The sequence below is a fragment of the Emiliania huxleyi genome, assembly GCF_000372725.1.
Source record: "Emiliania huxleyi CCMP1516 unplaced genomic scaffold EMIHUscaffold_83, whole genome shotgun sequence".
Taxonomy (NCBI): domain Eukaryota; phylum Haptophyta; order Isochrysidales; family Noelaerhabdaceae; genus Emiliania; species Emiliania huxleyi.
In genome coordinates this window covers 451,352-468,348 of record NW_005195801.1, presented here as the reverse complement: position 1 = coordinate 468,348, position 16,997 = coordinate 451,352, and the positions used below count along the sequence as shown (strand labels likewise).

Genomic DNA, 16,997 nt, shown 5'->3' with positions numbered 1-16,997 from the left:
CATTGTCGCGCTCTCCGCCGAGGCCCGCCTCGGCGACGGCGCTCGCCGCGCAGCAGCAGCAGGCCAGCACGCAGCAGCAGCAGCGCAGCAGCAGCAGCAGCAGCAGCAGCATGGCAGCACTCGCTCTGAGCCTCTTGACACATGATTACACTACACAGTCCTCCCTTCGGTTGTCGTTTCGACCCTGTTTTTTTCTTCTATCGCAGCGCACTCGCATCTGTGAGCCTAGCGCAGCGCGAACTCGCCACCCACGCGCACCGGGCCTTGCACTTTAAATGCCGTGGGGCTCCTGTCGTTAGACGTGGAGACGCGTGGCGAGGGTTGCCCCCCCTTGCCCCACCACCTCGTGTGTGTGGAGAAGTTTACCTTACCTTACCTTTTGGCCTGTATAAGGTTTTCCGGAAAACAAAAAGGAAAACAGAGGGTCCCCAGCACTTTGCGTTGGCCCCTTTTCCCCCTCCCTAGCTAGCGGCGGAACGCCCCCTCTCCGTGTACACGCGGATCTAACGCCCAGACACCAGGGACAGCCGGCCACGTCCCCGGGCCCCCCCCACGTCCTCCTGCCACGAACCCACGATATGACTATACTATCTTGGGGAGCACTTTGGAGTGCGGTTGGTAACCTCACATCCCCATGGCCGGGGAGCTAAGAAGCGCACAATATGAGCACTTGGAGCACTAATCTTGAAGTGCGATTGGCAGCCTCATCTAGAGCCTATATCGAGGTATGTATGTATGAATCCAGGGCCGCGGGGAGCTAACGTCCTAAGAGAAGCGCACCCTGGCACCTAGCGGGCCGGATGCGCTCGGGATCGGGTTGCGGGCTACGTAGCCCTAGCCCTGGGGGGTGCGCGCGGTCGCAGGGCTATAAGACTACAACGAAGGAGCACTTGGAGCACTTGGAGCACTTGCTTGGAGCACTTGCTTGGAGCACGTGCTTGCTTGTGCTTGTTAGGCTGTTCCTAACTACTTTCCCTCTTGCAAAAAATTGCTTTAATCCAAAATTATACTCGGCACAGTGCTATCCCCTACCCCCCCCCCCCCCCGTCCTCTCCGGACTAGACATGTGCGCTACATTGCCTAGGGGTGGGGTGGTGGGGCCTGTTGGGGCATAATGGCTTGTTGTGATAAATATGAGTTGCGGGTGTGGGTCGCCGGCTCTCGCCAGCCTTCCGCAGGCATCCTAAGTTCAGCGGCCCAGCCTCCTCTGTGCCAGGGATCGCGCGGGGCGCAGCACGCCCTGTGTCGTCTGCGCGAGATCCTAGTCCCTGGTTCACCGAGGCGCCCCCTACAGGGAGTCAGCTCAGCCGCGTTCCTTGTAGTGTGATGCCTTTAAGCCCTTAGGTAGTCGATGTGCCAGCTTGCGAGGCCTGGACAAACTTAATCTCCCGCGCGCGAGCCGTCGCCTCTTCTGTGGTGAGGTGGTCGAGTCCCTGGGATATCCCATACCCTACCTGCCTCACGGAAACCAAAGCGAGTCCGAGTGCATTTTTGTGGCTAAATCGGCGAAATCGGCAAAATGTGCCCGGTATTTTGCGGGTATACCTGCAAAAATCCGGGTATACCCGGGTAGGGTAATACCCGCACTTTTGCATGGCTTCCCCTCCTGGGACCACACCCACAGCCGCTACACACTAATCAACACTCCGCATACCACTTTCGCATACCACTATACCAAAACCACTTCAAAGTTAATCAAAAACAAAATATCACCATTCACCACATAAACACCGGTCTCATTTACATACCCCGGTAAAGTTCGAGCACTGCGGAGAGGGGGCACTGGTGGCCCGACGGAGGGGCCGGAGGCGACGGCGGCGAAAGCGGAGGTGTCGAGGGTGGAGGAGGCGGAGGCGGTGGCGGCGGTGGCGGTGGCATACAACTACCGTAACCTCAAAAGTCGCAAATCCTCGCAAAAAGTCCAAAGACCTCATTCCTCAAAGTGAGAAATTGAAAATGGTCCAAAACATAGTTCAATGACGCGAGCCGGCCCTAGCACGTCGAGTGTCCGTAGAGGCCTGTCCAGAAGAGGTGCTAGACACGTTGTGCTCTCTCAATCACCCCAATGGCCCGCCGCCGCCGTCGCCGCCCAGCCCGGCCCGCCGCAGCTTCCGGTGGCCGGGAGGCAAGAATTCGCGCAACAAGTCCTCCTCAGTCATGTGCCTCTCCTCGGGCGCCATCGCCCGCCCGCCTCCACCGCCTCCGCCGCCTCCACCACCGAAGCCATCGCCGCCGCCGCCTCCGCCGCCTCCGCCTCCGCCGCCTCCGCCGTCGCCGTCGCCGCCGTCGCCGTCGTCGCCGTCGTCGCCTCCGCCTCCTCCGCCTCCTCCGCCGCCTCCCCCCATGAACCGCTCCTGCAGAGAGCCGACGCGCTCGTCGTCCCACTCGAGGTCGGCCGCCTGTTCACAGCTCTCTCCCTGTCGGCGTTTCTTTTTCTTGTTCTCGTCGTCCCCCGTCGAGGTCGGACGCCGCGCAGCCGAAGACGCCCTCGGGCGCCCCCTCGGTCGCACCAAAGCAGTAGCCGTTCGCCTTGTCGATCGAGCGCAGCGCACGCGCCATCGTCTCCGAGTCATCCACCGCCACCGCGCCGAAGCCCACCAAGCCAAAGTCCTCGACCAGCTCGCAGATCGCGGCAGACAGCTTCAAGTGGCGCGCCGCGAAGCCCTCCAGCCCACGCCGCCTCGGCGCCGCCGCTTCGCCGCTGTCGGCCGGCCCCGCTGTCGCCGCTGGCGGCGGATAAGCGGCAGCCTGCAGGTGGGGCAGAAGCCTATAGACACTTCCTAGACACTTCCTAGACTCTTCCGAGACACTTCCAAGACACTTCCGAGACACTTCCTAGCCGGCTCGAGCACGTCGGTGTAGAAGTCGAGGTTGAAGGGGAGCGGGCCTACGTGCTGAATACGCCAACTTCAGGGCGGGAATACGGTATTACGCAGCGTATTGAGAGCACCGCGTGAAGACAACGGATAGGAGTACAGTAAATACAGCGGAATGCGGATGAATACGGCTGAGAATAGTGTCCTCTCGAGCGCTGGTTGGGATACAAGAATACGTATCCGTTTCTAGGGGAGCGGGCCGTACGCCTCGACCAAGTCCAGCTTGGAGAGCAGGTTCACCTGCGGCATCTCGAGCTGCACCATGGTTGACAGCGTGACCAGCAGCACCGACAAGAACTTCTCTGCGTCGGAGCAGTGGTGCGCCTACAAGAACTTCTCTGCGTCGGAGCAGTGGTGCGCCTGCGGTCTGTCGCTGCGAGAATCGGCGAGAGACTGCGAGGAGAGATAGGAAGAGGCAGACGCCCAAGGGTGGGCGACGGCTAGCACCACACTCCTCTCCTTAACATCCCTGTGTGGTGGAGGCGTGCCGTCCTCCCATCCCCCTCCCTCGGGTTGTCTGTTTTCTGTCTTTCTTTCTGCCTACGGTCTGGAGCACCGACGTCAGGGCGGGAATGCAGTGTTGTGCCGTGTCTTCAGAGTACCGGGTGAGTACGAGCGGCCTGCGTACAGTGAGTACAGCCGAATACGGCTGCATGCAGCGGAGCACGTGTCCTCTCGGGCGCTGGTCGGGAGACATGATCACGTATTCCGCTTCTACGATGGTGCGCGTCGACGAGGTGCACGCAGCACAGGCGGTGGCCGCGCCGCTGAAGCCCCTGCAGCACGTTGCGGACGACTGGGTAGTGCGTGTACAGCTCCACCTGCCCCGGCAGGTCGAGCAGCACGTACGACGCTGAGCCGGCGCGGCTCAGCGCGCCCTCGAGCCAGTCGAGGTTCGCCTCGAGGTACTCGAGGCAGTACACCAGCGCGCCGTTCGGGCCGAGGCCGCACGCCGACGCGGCGCCCTCCACGCTCACAAGCTCGCGGATGTCGGCGGCCGGCTCGTACGGCAGCAGGTCGTTCGCGGGGTCCAGGTTGACCACGCTGACGCTGCGGCCCGTCGCCTCGAGGTACTGGCGCATGCCCTCGCAGTAGGTCGACTTGCCGGAGCCGGGCGGGCCGATGACGACCTGCCCGAAGACCATCTGGTCTGGCAGGCAGAGAAGCGGCCGAGCCGGAGCAACGGCAAACGGCGCGCGAACTCGTCGCCGCGAGCACCTTTTGCCCGACAAAAGAATTAACTTCTCGCGGCTTCCGCAACATACCTACAACAGCCAGATATTCCGCAAAGTGAGAAAAGAAGAAAAATCACTCGCGCGCGAAGCGTGGCGCGAAGCGCTTCGCAATCTTGGTGCTCCCATGTGCGATCGGCGCACCACCGCGGAGATCGCGCGGCTGGCCGACCGTCGGCCAGACCCGCCTCGCCGTCCGCAGCGCGGCGGCGAGATTTCCAGCGACTCGGACGACGCGCCCGCCGCCCGCGGCGATCTGATCTGCGACTCGATGTACCTGCTCCCATTCTCGAACCGGCTTCCGACGAACGTCGCAACACAGCCGGTGCCGCTCCCGACGCCTGCGACGCGGGGCGCCGCCGACACCGACGGCGGCGACGCCGACGGCGCCGGCGAGAGCGACGGGTGCGGCCTGCTCGAGCAGGCGCTGCAGCTGCTGCGGGAGGTGCACGCGCACGTCTGCACGCGGCACACGGGGCGGATCGACTGGCACGCGATTGCAGCCTCGCTCAACGAACACCGCGCGTGCGCCGCTTGCGCCGCCGGCGCCGCAGCGGGCGGCCAGGCGCCGCAGCGAAAGCTGCCGCCGCCTCTATGCGCTGCGGCGGTCCGGCGGCTGTGGCGGGCGGTGGCGTATTCGCGCACCGAGGAGGAAGTCGGCGATGCACCGGAGACGTCAGACTCGCACCGCGTCGCCCGCTCTGCGCTGCTGGCGCGGATCGGCGGCGCGGTGGCGTCGCACGCCGCAGGCGAGAGCGACGACGCGTCCGACTCGAGGAGTCCCTTAATAAATTAATGAACTCGGATTAATTAATTGGTGACAGGCGAGAGCGACGACGCGTCCGACATCGAGGGCTACCTCCTGTCGGAGCGGCAGCGCCAGTCGCTCACGCAGCAGTCCGTTGTCGACGACCTCGCCGCGCGCCGCAAGGGCACCCCTCGCCTCGTTGGGAGCGCCTTCCCGCCGCCGCCCGGGCTGCTGCCGCCGCCGCCGCCCGCGGACGGGTAAACGCCCGCCAACCCTCGTTCACACCTCGAGGTGTGAACAGGCGCTGTTCACACCGTCGAGCTGTGAACAGGTCCGGCCCACTCGACCTCGGCCTAGGGCCGCCGCGGAAGAAGCCTGCCGACCCGGAAACGAAACACGGGCGGCACGTGTTTCTTCTTAGGCTTGGGGCCGCCGCGGAAGAAGCTCGCCCCCCTGAAAAAAGAAACACGGGCGGCACGTGTTTGTTTTAGGCCTGGAGCCGCCGCGGAAGAAGCCCGCCCACCTGAAAAAAGAAATATACGTTTTGTGTTTCTTTGTAGGCCTGGAGCCGCCGCGGAAGAAGCCCTCGGCGCGCGACGACAAGGACGACACGCACACGCTCAAAGAGGCGATGCGGCTGACCGTCTCGTTAACTAATTGATTGATTAATTAGAGGACCCATCGATGAATTAATTAACTAGGCGATGCGGCTGACCGTCTCGTTAATTAATTGATTGATTAATTAGAGGACCCATGAATTAATTAACTAGGCGATGCGGCTGACCGTCTCGTCGCGCCCATGGTCAGAGGACGACAAGCTGCGAGCGGCTGCTGTGAGCAGCGCCTCTTCACACCTCTGGCCGTGATCAGGTCGGAGGAGGACGACCGCAAGCTCGCGGCGCTGGTGGCGAGGCACGGCACCAAGGGCCAGGAGCCGCTCGAGAAGGCGATGAAGCGCAGCTGGGGGGCGATCCGCAGCCGCATTCAGGCGCTGCAGACAAAAGGCGCCATTCCGAGACCCGGCGACGCGGCGGCGGCGGCGGCTGCGTCGACGGCGGCTGGCGGAGCCGGCGGGAGGCCTTCGGTGGCGAAGGGCGGCGGCGGCGGCAAGGCGCGCAAGGCGGCGGAGCGACCCTCGCTGCCGGGAGATGCGCAGCTGAGGCGGACAGAGGGCGGGCTGGTGGCGCTCGAGGCGACCGCGGTCGACGCGAAGCTGTGGGCCGGCGCGGCGGCGGCGGGCTGGACGGTGGTCGAGATGTACGCTGGCGGCAGCAAGAGCGGGAATTGGAAGTACATCTCGCCGGCAGGCGTGCGTTAGCCCCATCTCGCGCCGCTCTTCTAGTGTCGGGGAGTGGTCCGGGGTGAGGGGACGGGTTGAAGATCCCTCACGCACACGATCTTGCAGGGCGGGGACACATACACACGCACATGCACATGCACATGCACATGCATACATGCACATGCACATGCACATGCATACATGCACATGCACATGCACATGCACACGCACATGCACATGCACATGCACATGCACATGCACATGCACACACAACATGTTACAACATGCTTGTGCATGTATGCATGTGCATGTGCATGTATGCATGTGCATGTCCCTGACTCCCATCTCGTCTCCGAGGCTGGCCGTCTTATTTCTTTCTTTCTGTAGGCGTGCCTTGCAAGAGCCGCTCCGTGGCGATCGAGCTCGGCGGCGACGCGGCGCAGGAGACCGCCGAGACACCGCCGAGATACCACCGAGATACAGCCGAGATACAGCCGAGATACAGCGGAGATACAGCCGAGGTACCGCTGAGAGACCGCCTCGATCCGAGAGCAGGCGGCGGCCGCGGCGGGCAGGGAGAAGAAGGCGGCGGAGAAGAGGGCGCAGGGGCAGCCGGAGAAGGGGCCGTCGCTGACAAAGTCGCGGGCGAAGGAGCTGGTGGGGCGGCTGGTCGAGGTGTACTGGGACGGGGAGGACGCGTGGTACAAGGCCGAGGTGCTCCGCTTCGACGAGGCGAGCCGGGCGCACACGCTGCGCTACACGGCCGACGGCTACGAGTGCGAAGAGAAGCTGTCCGACTCGTCCTGGCGCGGGCCGCTGCCTCGCCCGACCGCGCGCACTGCGGCGAAGCGGTCCCGGGAGGGCTAGAGCAAGAGCAAGCCGGGTGGAGGGGAGCTCTGGGGGATTGGCCCGGCGGGGTCCTCGAGCTTGGCGTCGAGGAGGTCGGGGCGGTTCGCCTCCATGCGCGCTGCCCGCGAAAAGAATTTTGCCAAAAAAAGAATTTCGCCTTTTTCTTCGCGAAGGGACGAAAAAGAATTTCCTGGGAAAAAGAATTTTACAACTACGACAGAGAATCTTCGCGTACCACCCGGCCGCTGGGTGCGCTTCTTAGCTCCCCGGTCCTTGCAGTTGCCAACTGCACTCCAAGTGCTCCCCCCCCGCCCGCCCCCCCCGCAAGCCATGGGCCACACGCGTTTGGGTGGCGGCCAAGAAGTCGGCGGTTTGGTACAGCATTTATCGATCACCGATGTAGAAGAGCATTTCAGACACGTTCCTTGGCTTCGAAGCTGGCCCGGGCTGTCGCCTGTTTACGCCAACAGCAAAGGGCGAAACCAATCGCGGCGGCTGCGATCGCGATGGCAGCCACGGCGACGGCAATTAAGACAACGACGAGGGGGAACTTCGACTTCTTGGGCTCGCTATCTTCCTCCTCACTTGGGATGAGAGCAATGACTCCACCTTGCACCGTCGGCGAGGGAGAGTTAGAGAGTACGTTAGCGTCAAAGATGGCAGGCAGTCGAGACGATGAGCCCTGGGCTTCCAACAATCGCTCAGCCTTGTGGGTGATTGATGCTGCCTCGTTGCCGAGACTAGTGGGTACTGTGATCATGATCTTGATCTTGACCGAGCCTGCGGCCAGGGCGACTTGTACATAGCACAAGGGCGCAAAGCATGAGAGCTCTGTCTGTAGGCGCGCGCGGATTGCCGCCTGCCGCTCCACGGTGAAGGACTCGATGGACTCCTCAAGAGTTACTTCGAACAAGATGAGGCTTGCTGTCACCTCCTGCACGGTCTGGCCGTCTGGAAGCGGCGTGTAGGGTGGCAGAGATGGTGGTGGACGTGGCAACGGCGGTTGAGGCGGTGGCGACGGCCAGGGCGACGGTGGAGGCGACGACGGTGGAGATGGCGGTGGAGATGGTGGCGACGAGGGAGGCGGTGGCGAAGGCGGGGGCGGAGGCGGCGACGGAGACGGCGGAGGGGGCGACGGCGAAGGAGACGGCGGAGGGGGCAACGGCGAAGGAGGCAACGGGGATGGGGGGACCGGAGGCGGCCGTGGGCGCTGGATGCTACATCGTCGGGAGTGTCCGTCGGGATGGTGTCGTCCGCCCACTCGGCAGCGTTTGAGCCTCTGTCACCCTGCCTGCCGCGAGTAGCTAGCTCGTCGATGTAGTCGTTCCATTTGTTGTCGCTGTGACCCTTCACATGTCTCCACGTCACGGTGTGTTTGGCGCGAAGGCGTTGCCAAAGGGACCGAAGGCGCTCCCCGCCAGCTCTGTCTGTTCGTTTTGGGGGTCACCCGCCCCATCATGCATGCCGCCGCGTACTCGCTATCGGTGCGAACTACTCCGCGTGAGCCCGCTCGTTGCTGTGACGAGGATAAGAGAGCAGTTGCTGCTGTGGGCGAAGAACGACACCCCTGGTGCCTCGACCATTAGTCTCAGCTTGACCCGGCATGCCCCCCCTCACGCCTGAGGCGCTACCCAGAGGAGGGCGACTGTGCTTACCGCGCAGCCGTTTGCCGCCACCCCTCGGACAGATTTGAGCGTCTCCGGAAGCTCGCACTCGCCTTCGCTGGAAAAGAAACCTGAGGCGAGCCACTCCGTCTCCCACTCCGCAACAGGCCCCTCCACTGGCGACGGCTGCCAGCCCGGGATTCGGAGGCGAATCGCCTTCTCCTCGTCGAGAGCTCGGCGGCGGGTGTGGGCGTAAGTCCGGATTAGAGCTCGGCGCGCCTCGACGTTGTAAATCGTGTCAACTCGCACGTCCGGCGTGTTGTCCGGCGCGAGGAGGGCGTTCCGTGGCGCCGTCGTACGATGCCTGCAATGTCCTCAAGCATATAATAACGCAAGTCGGCGTCACCCCAATGCGCCCCTCAGCCATCTGTCCTCTGCCTGTGGTCAGACGGAAACCGGTGATGCAGAGGCGGCGGTATTCGTGGACTAGCTGCTCCCTCCCCATGCCCCGGACCTCCTCTAGCACGGCATCGTCCACGGTCGTGCTTTCCAGGACTGCGCGGAGTACCGCCTCGAGGGTCAGCGTGGTGTATGGACATTCGAGGGCGAGGTGGCGTGTCGTTTCAATCGCTCTCACGCCGCTCAGTAGGCCGCACAGGTCGCACTGCCCTCGTCGACGCGGCTTCTTACATCTTCGCGGTCCAACCGGTAGCGCATCGGTCAACACTGTCACTGAGAAACGCCGTGAGCACGTGGAATACCTTACGCGAGGTTAACTCATACTAATCGAGGTTACCCAAGATTAATAATTAAGTCGAGCCATTGGATACCCTACCAGAAGAGAGCTGGAACCCCTGTCGGCGCTGGGCCGGACACGTTGTGGGAGAGAGCAGCCAGCTAGATCCTCTTAAAAGCAAACCCACGATCAATGACGGCGCTCGCCGTCCTGCTGACGGTGCTCGGCTCCGCGGCCAACAACATTGGCAAGGTGCTGCAGAAGGAGGCCACAAAGGACCTGCCGCAGCTCTCCCTTTCAAAGGCGGTGATGCGACGGTGCGTGCGTGCGGCTCCCCTGCCGCGCCTCTGCTCGAGGCTGCGGCGAGTGCGCCCGCGCCGATCTATCTGAGGTGCGCGGCCCCTCCGTCTCCAGGTACGCCGGCTCGCGACTCTGGCGCATCGGGCTGCTGGCGGATGTCGGCGGCGCGCTCTGCCTCCTCGCGGCGCTCTCGATGGCTCCCGTCTCGCTGATTCAGCCCGTGTCGGGGTGCGGGATGGCGATCCTCGCCGTCTTCTCGCACTTTTACCTCCGCGAGGAGCTGCAGGCCAACGAGCGAGCCGGCGTCGTCGTGGCGATGGCAGGCTCCCGCCGTCCAGATGCCACTCCGAGCCGCTCAGCAGAGCCAACGTCTGGGAGCACGCACCCACGCCGCACTGCAGTCGCTGGGAGCGTGCTCACAAACTGCACTGCGGGCAGGTTCACTCTAAGCACACTGCGCGGCAGCGTGCCCCCACCCTGCCTCAGCCCCCTCCCCGCAGGCACCGTCGGCGTCGGACTGACTGCAGAGCTGTTTGAGGACTCGCTGCCGGCGACACTGGCGTCGCTCGGGCTGCTCTGCGGGCTCGGCGGCGTCTTCGCGCTGCTCGAGGTGTGAAGAGACTCTCTTCACGCCTCCCGGCCGTGAAGCAGGTACGGCGGCGTCGTCGCGCTGCTCGAGGTGTGAAGAGACTCTCTTCACACCTCCCGGCCGTGAAGCAGGTACGGCGGCGTCTTCGCGCTGCTCGAGCTACAGATCCGACGCGCCTGCTCCGCCCTGGCACGAGACCGAGACCACCGCAACGTCGCCGGCGGCGCGGAGGAGTTGGCCGAGGCCAGCGCTGCGGCGGCGACGGCGGCGGCGGCGGCGCGGAGAGTGGAGCTCGCTGCAGGAGCGCAGGCGCGTCGCTGGGGAGATGTAGCCGAGGTATTCCCCGAGATGGAGCCGAGATATAGCCGCGGTGGAGCCGAGAGCAGCAAGCGCAGTAGCCCTCTCGGCAAGAAGAGGCTACCACTAAGACTGCCAGCAATCGCGATGCCGCCCGGCAGGCGGGGCTCCTCTTCGGCCTCTCCTCCGCCGCAGCGAGGACAGGCCTGCTGCTCTCTCGGCCGCTCCCTGCCGTGAGCGTGCGTCCCTTCACCCAAAGCACAACCCCGGACCCAAGAGGCACGAGCACAGACAGTCGAGAAGGGAGAGACAGCGACGGCAGTCCGAAGTCAGCGCTGGGTCCGAGGAGGGCGTCCCTTCACACCCCTCTCCTGTGAAGCAGGCCTGCTGCTCTCTCAGCTGCTCGTTGCGGAGTATGGCGCACCCGCGCGCGGCCTTGCCCCGCTCGGCATCGCGGCGTCGGTCGGCTTCTCTGCGAGCGGCATCTTTGCGCAGAACCGAGGCATGAAGGAGGGGCGGGCGATTGTGGTGTGCACGTACGCCGCGATGGTGACTATCGCGACCGGCGTGCTGACCGGCTTGCTGGCCCTAGAGTCTTGCAACACAACTCCCTCGCACACGCACGATTCACACAACAGGCTCGCGCGGACGACGGCTTCTAGAGGACACGTATTCAGCTGTATTTACCCGCATTCCGCTGTACTCTTCACTGTCTTCCTCTCCGTTGTACTCACGCGGTGCTCTGAAGACGGCGTATTCACGCCCTCGTGTCGGCGTATTCACAGCGTAGGCCCAGGAGAGGTTGTATTCACACCGTTGTATTCACACCGTTGTATTCACAACGTAGGCTTGCTAGCGCTCAACGAGCAGGTTCCGCGGCGGCACCGGCTCGGCTGGCTGCTCTCTCTGGCGCTGATCCTTGCCGGGGTTGGGTTGCTGGTGAAGAAGGACCCGAGCAGTAAGAAGCTCGGCAAGGACCACGTCTCGTACCACATAGTCTAGCTCGCGCCCTCTCTCTTCCCACGCACCTCTTCCGTCTCCCTAGGCCGGCATACCCGTGAGCGTGACGCGTAACCGTAGTATGTGAATGTGTGTCGTACGGCTTTAAAAAGTAGAGGGCACAACGATTTCGTCTTGCACTGGCAGGGGGAGATGCAAAGAGATAGACGTGACGAAGGAGGAGCTAGCGTGGAACTTTGGATGCATATCGGCAAGCCAAAATAACGAGCAGGAGGCTGTCCTGGTGCGTGAGCTAATCCTGAGCAACAATAAGCGACTGTACCACGGAGCACAGAGCGCAGCGGACAGGACGGCGGCGACGGCGGACATGGCAGAGACGAGTGTGAAACAAAGGGCGGCGGGCATGGAGGACGGTAGCGACGGGGATGGTGACGGTGACGGTGGCGAGGGAGAGGAAGGGGGTCCATTAGCACCAGACAGCGAGAGGGGCGGGGAGGAAAGGGGGAGAGAGGAAGCCAACGGCGATGCCACCAGCAACAAGGGACACGATGGACAGGTAGACAACGGCCAAGACGATGGCGAGGACGAGGAGAAACGGGACGACGGCAGGCGAGACGAGGAGGACGGAGGCGAGGGCAGAGACAGCGCCGCAGTCGACGGAGGCGACAACGATAGAGAAGGGGAGGGAACGACAACGCGCACAGAGGATGAGGATATAAACTGGGACGACGCAGCGGGGGGGATAGACGAGGGAATCGAGGGACCGGAGGGCTTTCGCGACAGCGACGATGACGACGAAGGAAGGGGAGACGGAGGGGCGACACGCGGGAGGAGCAAAATCGCGAACGGCCAGAGCAGAGAGGGCGACGGCGGAACACGAGGGGGCAACGGAAACGCTACCAATGACGCGAACCGAGGCACGGGCGACGACGGGGACGGGGAGGGCGACAGCGACGTCGAGGTTGACGCAACGGTATCGAGAGCGCCACCCAAACAGAGTCGGACAGCCATGGAGGTCACCGAATGGAGGGCGAACGGCACGATACGAAAAGGCAGGGCGAGGCGGATGGAGAAAGAAGTGCCGAGGAGGCCATGGGGTGGAGGGGAGGGACGGGAGGACGAAAGAAGCGCGAGGAGGACGAGCGACCCGCACAGGCCGCGAGCAGACAGCGCCTGCTGGCCACCTCGAGACATTCGCAAAGAACGCTAGCTACATGGGAGGGCTTCGTGAAGGATGGATTGAAAAACATTCGAACAAAGAAAAGGCGACGGGAGGAACCGGCAGAGGATGCAGTGACGTGACACACACACACGCACACACACACACACACACACACACACACACACACACACACACACACACACACACACACACACACACACACACACACACACACCGCTCACCCACGCGCACCGGGCCTTGCACTTTAAATGCCGTGGGGCTCCTGTCGTTAGACGTGGAGACGCGAGGGTCGCCCCCCCTTGCCCCACCACCTCGTGTGTGTGGAGAAGTTTACCTTACCTTACCTTACCTAGAGGCGAGAGCCGAGGAAGCAGGAACTGAAAAACGAATCGGGGTATACGGTATCGGAACTACACACGAATCAGGCCTCTCGACCCGCCGACACCAGGCTGGGTGGCCACACTCCTATCCTCTCAGCGATTGGTTCCGTAGACTCTTGCTCACCGCTCCCACCTGACACACGCGTTCCGACAACCCATTATCAGCAGAATAGTAAATCCCGCAATTGCCAACTCCCGCTGTCAGACTGTTAGACTCAGACATGGCGTCATGAAAAACAAGCCAGGCGCACTTGGCGTCACCGAGTTGTCGCACGATTCCATGCATTCTTCCAGAGTCGCTGTTTTTGCGGGGATATTGAATTTCCCAGCCGGTCCATCGGGGAAGGTACTCGAGAATATTAAATGAACTCGGGGGCACGGGACGCGGCACAAACGGGGCACAAACGCCAGGCTACAAAGACGGGGAGGCACGTAGTGACGCAGGGGGGTCTAGGCGACGGCGGCGTCCTCCGACGCCGCGGCGAGCCTGAGCTCGGTCGCAATCTCTTCCGCCGCCGCGAGCTGCAGCGCGACTGACATGCGCTGGGCCTGCAGCGACAGCCACGACCGCGTCGACCAGCTCGCCTCGTCCTCGTGCTGCCGCTTCGAGAGCTTGTTGCGCACCTTGTCCGGAAGGTACTCGAGTACCCGTATGCTCCAGTCCCGCTTCTCCCGTTCATTTGGTCGGAACATCTGCTGCTATGCCTCTGTCCAACGGCGGCTGCGGCCGCCTGCGAGACCAGCAGCGCGGCCCAGACGGCTCGCATCCCTCGCACCCCTCGCACCCCTGGCGGGCGGACGCCCGACGACAAAGCGAGCGAGCGCGTCTTGCCGTCGGAAAGGGACGTCCGTTTGCAGCCAAGCGCGTGCAGACGAGGCTGGGCTCGCAGGCGGGAGTCGTCCTCATAGACGGCCAGTCGCAAGCGAGCGGAAGGCCCGCTCTCGCGCCGATGCGCAGCACAGGGCTGGTCAGCTGAGGCCCTGAGTGCCGTTGTCTGAAGGTACATGTGTTGGTTTGTCGGCCGTCCGTTGTGAAGGCGCATCAAGGCCAGATTCCACTTCGTATGTTCTCAGAACATTGTCTACATTGGCGGCATCATGCCCTGCGGCGGCCCTCCCGGCGGCGCGCCTTGCGGCGGCATCATGCCCTGCGGCCGCGGGCCTCCCGGCAGCTGCATCGGCTCGCATGCCTGGCCGCATGCCTGGCGGCATCATGCCGGGCGGCAGCGGTCTGCCTCCTGGCGGTGGCTGCATTCGGGCTCTGGGGTGAGTTGCGCAAGAGCACCACTGCTGCCGACACTGCCGCTGCTGCAGACACTGCCGCTGCTACCGACACGGAGACGCCGCGGCGGCGCGCCGCACGCACGGCTCGCCGCGCCTTGCTCCAGCTGCTCGCGGACGATCGGCAGGCGACAGCTGGGCGGAGAGGGGCGACACCTTCTCGGAACCTTCTGCGGTGAAGCGTCTCGCCGCCGTCTCCTTGTAGGCGCTGCGCAGCGAGGTGGCGCGGCTGCGGTCGGCGGCGCGTTTGCTCGACAAGTGATACTCTTCGGCGGCGCACGCTGACGTTTCTTGGCGACCCACCGCGGCAGCAGCGAGCCGGACCAAGCACCTTGCCGCACATGGCGGTAGACCGGAAAAGGATGAGTTTCCGCTCCTGTGCTCGGCAAGCCTCGTAGTACGTATGTATTGGTTACGAGGCTTGCCGAGCACAGGACGAGCAGCGAGGCTCGTAGTACAGGCAGCGAGGCCTCGTAGTACGCAGGACGAGCAGCGTCTCGCACCCCGACAGGTAGATTGGCAGGCAAGGCAGCGCCTCGGAGGCGCTGCGCTGGTCGCCCGCGAGGCAGAGCCGGTCGAGCCACAGGCGGGGGGGGCGGCCGTGCCCCCGCTCAAAGTCGGCTGCCCACGCCGCCAGTGCGTCCCACTTTGGCCCCGCCGGGTCGCTCCACGCGTGCGACACAAACGCGTCGCACTGCCCGAGCGAGCACCGTTCCGCGCGCCCCTCCGAGGCGGCGGGGTGGCTGCCGTCGAGGTCGGAGGGCCGCAGCAGGTCGAAGCGGACCGAGCGGAAGCTCGCCGCCGCCATCGGGAGCAGCTCGGACGGCCGGTGGTGCCCGATGGCGGAGGCGAGGAGCGTCGCCGCCCGCTCCTCCTCTGTGGCGCCCAGCCGCGTGAGCAGCTCGACCGCGCGTGCTCTCGCGTGCGGGCCGAGCAGGACACAGGCACAGACAAGGTGCGACCCCGCGACGGCGAGCTTGCACGCGGCATCCTGAGTCTCCACCTCGCCCTTGCCGAAGAGGCACAGCCCGTGCGCCACCAGCTCAGCGCCGCGAAGTCCAAGGGCGAGCCGCATCCAGCCGATGAGGCAGTTGAGGCGCTTTGGCGGCGGGATGCGCGGCGCAGCCGCGAGGAAGGCCGTGACTACAGCGCCTGCGGCGCAGACAAGGCCGGCGAGGGCCAAGCCGGCGTGGCTGCGAAAGCCCCACGCCTCGTCCGCAAAGTGTAGCCGACGCAAAGTTGCAAGGTGGAGACCCGCGTACCACGCGCTGGCCAACCGGAGAAGGAGCGACTGGGACGATGGAAGTGCGATCAGCAGGAGGGTGTGGCCAAAGACGACGGCGACCCCACAGGCGGAGTAGTACCGCGAGCCTAAGCTCGAGCAGTTGAGCAAGACACCGGCGAGCGCTATGAGCGCCTGAGTCTGCCAGCGCACTCGCCGCGCCGAGGCAATCCGGCCTCGGAGCTGGGCGCGGACCCTCTCGCTGCTGCGTTCGGCGGCCTCGCAACTGCGAGGGTGCCCACGTGCAGTCTGGCGGTCGGAGTAGTCCAAGGATTTCGCGTGCCCTTGTCCGCCAGACTCGCTGCTGCGCCGGCTTGCGTCGAAGTCCTGCATCGCTGTCGCGTGTCCTTGGATGAGGGCCTGATCGCTGCATTCGCTGATGGACTGGAGCTCACTGCTGCTGCGCTGGCTGTGGTGCTCCGACATCGCCTGACGTGGATGTCCAAGGTAGTGGACGTGTTCATGAACAGGATGTTGAGTATATGAGCGACCCACCTCGAGGGTTGCTCCCGACTCTGGCCTTTTCTGGGTCACGTAGCCACACCTCGCCTCCTTGGTGCGAGTGGCTGCCAGTTCGACTCTAGGATCGAACCATTAACACAGGAGAAGAGGTCAAAGGAAAAAAAACTTAGTGCGAGCAGATCGTCGGCTGCGGCCACGAAAAGAATTCAGTGCGTTTGATCAGAGCGGCAAATCTCACACACAACGGCAATGGTGGGTTGTACTCCCGCGCGCCCCCACGCGCGCCCCGGCGCCCCAGACCGCGCTCCGCCCCTCCCCGCAACACTCACCGCGCACCGCGCCGCGCCAGATCCCCACACGCCGCACGCGCCCCGACCGCACGCCCGACCGCACGCGCACACCCAACCGCACACACCTGACCGCACGCCGACCGCACGCGCTCTGACCGCTGCCGACTGACGACCTCCCCGTGTCCGCAGCGCGAGTGCATCACCCTCCACCTCGGCCAGGCCGGCATCCAGACCGGCAACGCGTGCTGGGAGCTCTTCTGCCTCGAGCACGGCATCCAGCCCGATGGCCAGATGCCGTCCGACAAGACGATCGGCGGCGGCGATGACGCGTTCAACACCTTCTTCTCCGAGACGGGCTCGGGCAAGCACGTCCCGCGCACCGTCTTCATCGACCTCGAGCCGACCGTCGTCGGCGCGTCCCGCCCCTCCCCCGCGCGCGCACCGCTCCCCGCGTCGCCCTCCGATGCGCGCCCCTGCTGCAATGCGCGCGCCCCTGCCATCGCGCGGCTTGAGCTGAAGCCACTCCTCCTCCTCCCCCCCAACAGACGAGGTCCGCACGGGCACGTACCGCCAGCTCTACCACCCCGAGCAGCTCATCTCGGGCAAGGAGGACGCCGCAAACAACTACGCGCGGGGCCACTGTGAGCCT

General features: G+C 64.3%; 6 protein-coding genes across 6 annotated transcripts in view; 4 read left to right on the top strand and 2 right to left on the bottom strand.

Moving 5' to 3' along the window:
* Nucleotides 1–1,943: 1,943 nt before the first annotated feature.
* EMIHUDRAFT_428434 (hypothetical protein) lies at nucleotides 1,944–4,021 on the bottom strand (the record flags this gene model as incomplete). The annotated part of the gene is made up of 5 exons (XM_005758970.1): nucleotides 1,944–2,399; nucleotides 2,470–2,680; nucleotides 2,833–2,907; nucleotides 3,082–3,200; nucleotides 3,611–4,021. 5 exons carry the CDS (start codon nucleotides 4,019–4,021, stop codon nucleotides 2,058–2,060), a joined length of 1,158 nt encoding a protein of 385 aa, XP_005759027.1. The 3' UTR covers nucleotides 1,944–2,057.
* Nucleotides 4,022–4,233: 212 nt separating this feature from the next.
* On the top strand, nucleotides 4,234–5,347 carry EMIHUDRAFT_453449 (hypothetical protein; the record flags this gene model as incomplete). The annotated part of the gene is made up of 3 exons (XM_005758969.1): nucleotides 4,234–4,857; nucleotides 4,933–5,113; nucleotides 5,188–5,347. Coding segments are annotated over 3 exons (965 nt in total), but the record flags the coding sequence as incomplete, so codon positions are not given.
* Nucleotides 5,348–6,453: 1,106 nt separating this feature from the next.
* Nucleotides 6,454–7,002, top strand: EMIHUDRAFT_219128 (hypothetical protein; the record flags this gene model as incomplete). Its single annotated transcript, XM_005758968.1, has 2 exons — nucleotides 6,454–6,459; nucleotides 6,691–7,002. 2 exons carry the CDS (start codon nucleotides 6,454–6,456, stop codon nucleotides 7,000–7,002), a joined length of 318 nt encoding a protein of 105 aa, XP_005759025.1.
* Nucleotides 7,003–9,528: 2,526 nt separating this feature from the next.
* On the top strand, nucleotides 9,529–9,952 carry EMIHUDRAFT_55258 (hypothetical protein; the record flags this gene model as incomplete). Its single annotated transcript, XM_005758967.1, has 2 exons — nucleotides 9,529–9,641; nucleotides 9,739–9,952. Coding segments are annotated over 2 exons (327 nt in total), but the record flags the coding sequence as incomplete, so codon positions are not given.
* Nucleotides 9,953–13,483: 3,531 nt separating this feature from the next.
* EMIHUDRAFT_106821 (hypothetical protein) lies at nucleotides 13,484–16,022 on the bottom strand (the record flags this gene model as incomplete). The annotated part of the gene is made up of 3 exons (XM_005758966.1): nucleotides 13,484–13,657; nucleotides 14,471–14,645; nucleotides 14,818–16,022. 3 exons carry the CDS (start codon nucleotides 16,020–16,022, stop codon nucleotides 13,484–13,486), a joined length of 1,554 nt encoding a protein of 517 aa, XP_005759023.1.
* A 285-nt stretch (nucleotides 16,023–16,307) lies between these two features.
* Nucleotides 16,308–16,997, top strand: part of EMIHUDRAFT_106820 (alpha-tubulin) — a gene marked incomplete at both ends in the record, with an annotated part of 2,612 nt that continues 1,922 nt past the window's right edge. Inside the window, 2 exons of the mRNA XM_005758965.1 lie at nucleotides 16,308–16,310; nucleotides 16,538–16,764. Coding sequence (XP_005759022.1) covers nucleotides 16,308–16,310; nucleotides 16,538–16,764 — 230 coding nt within the window. The remainder of the gene's footprint in view (nucleotides 16,311–16,537; nucleotides 16,765–16,997) is intronic.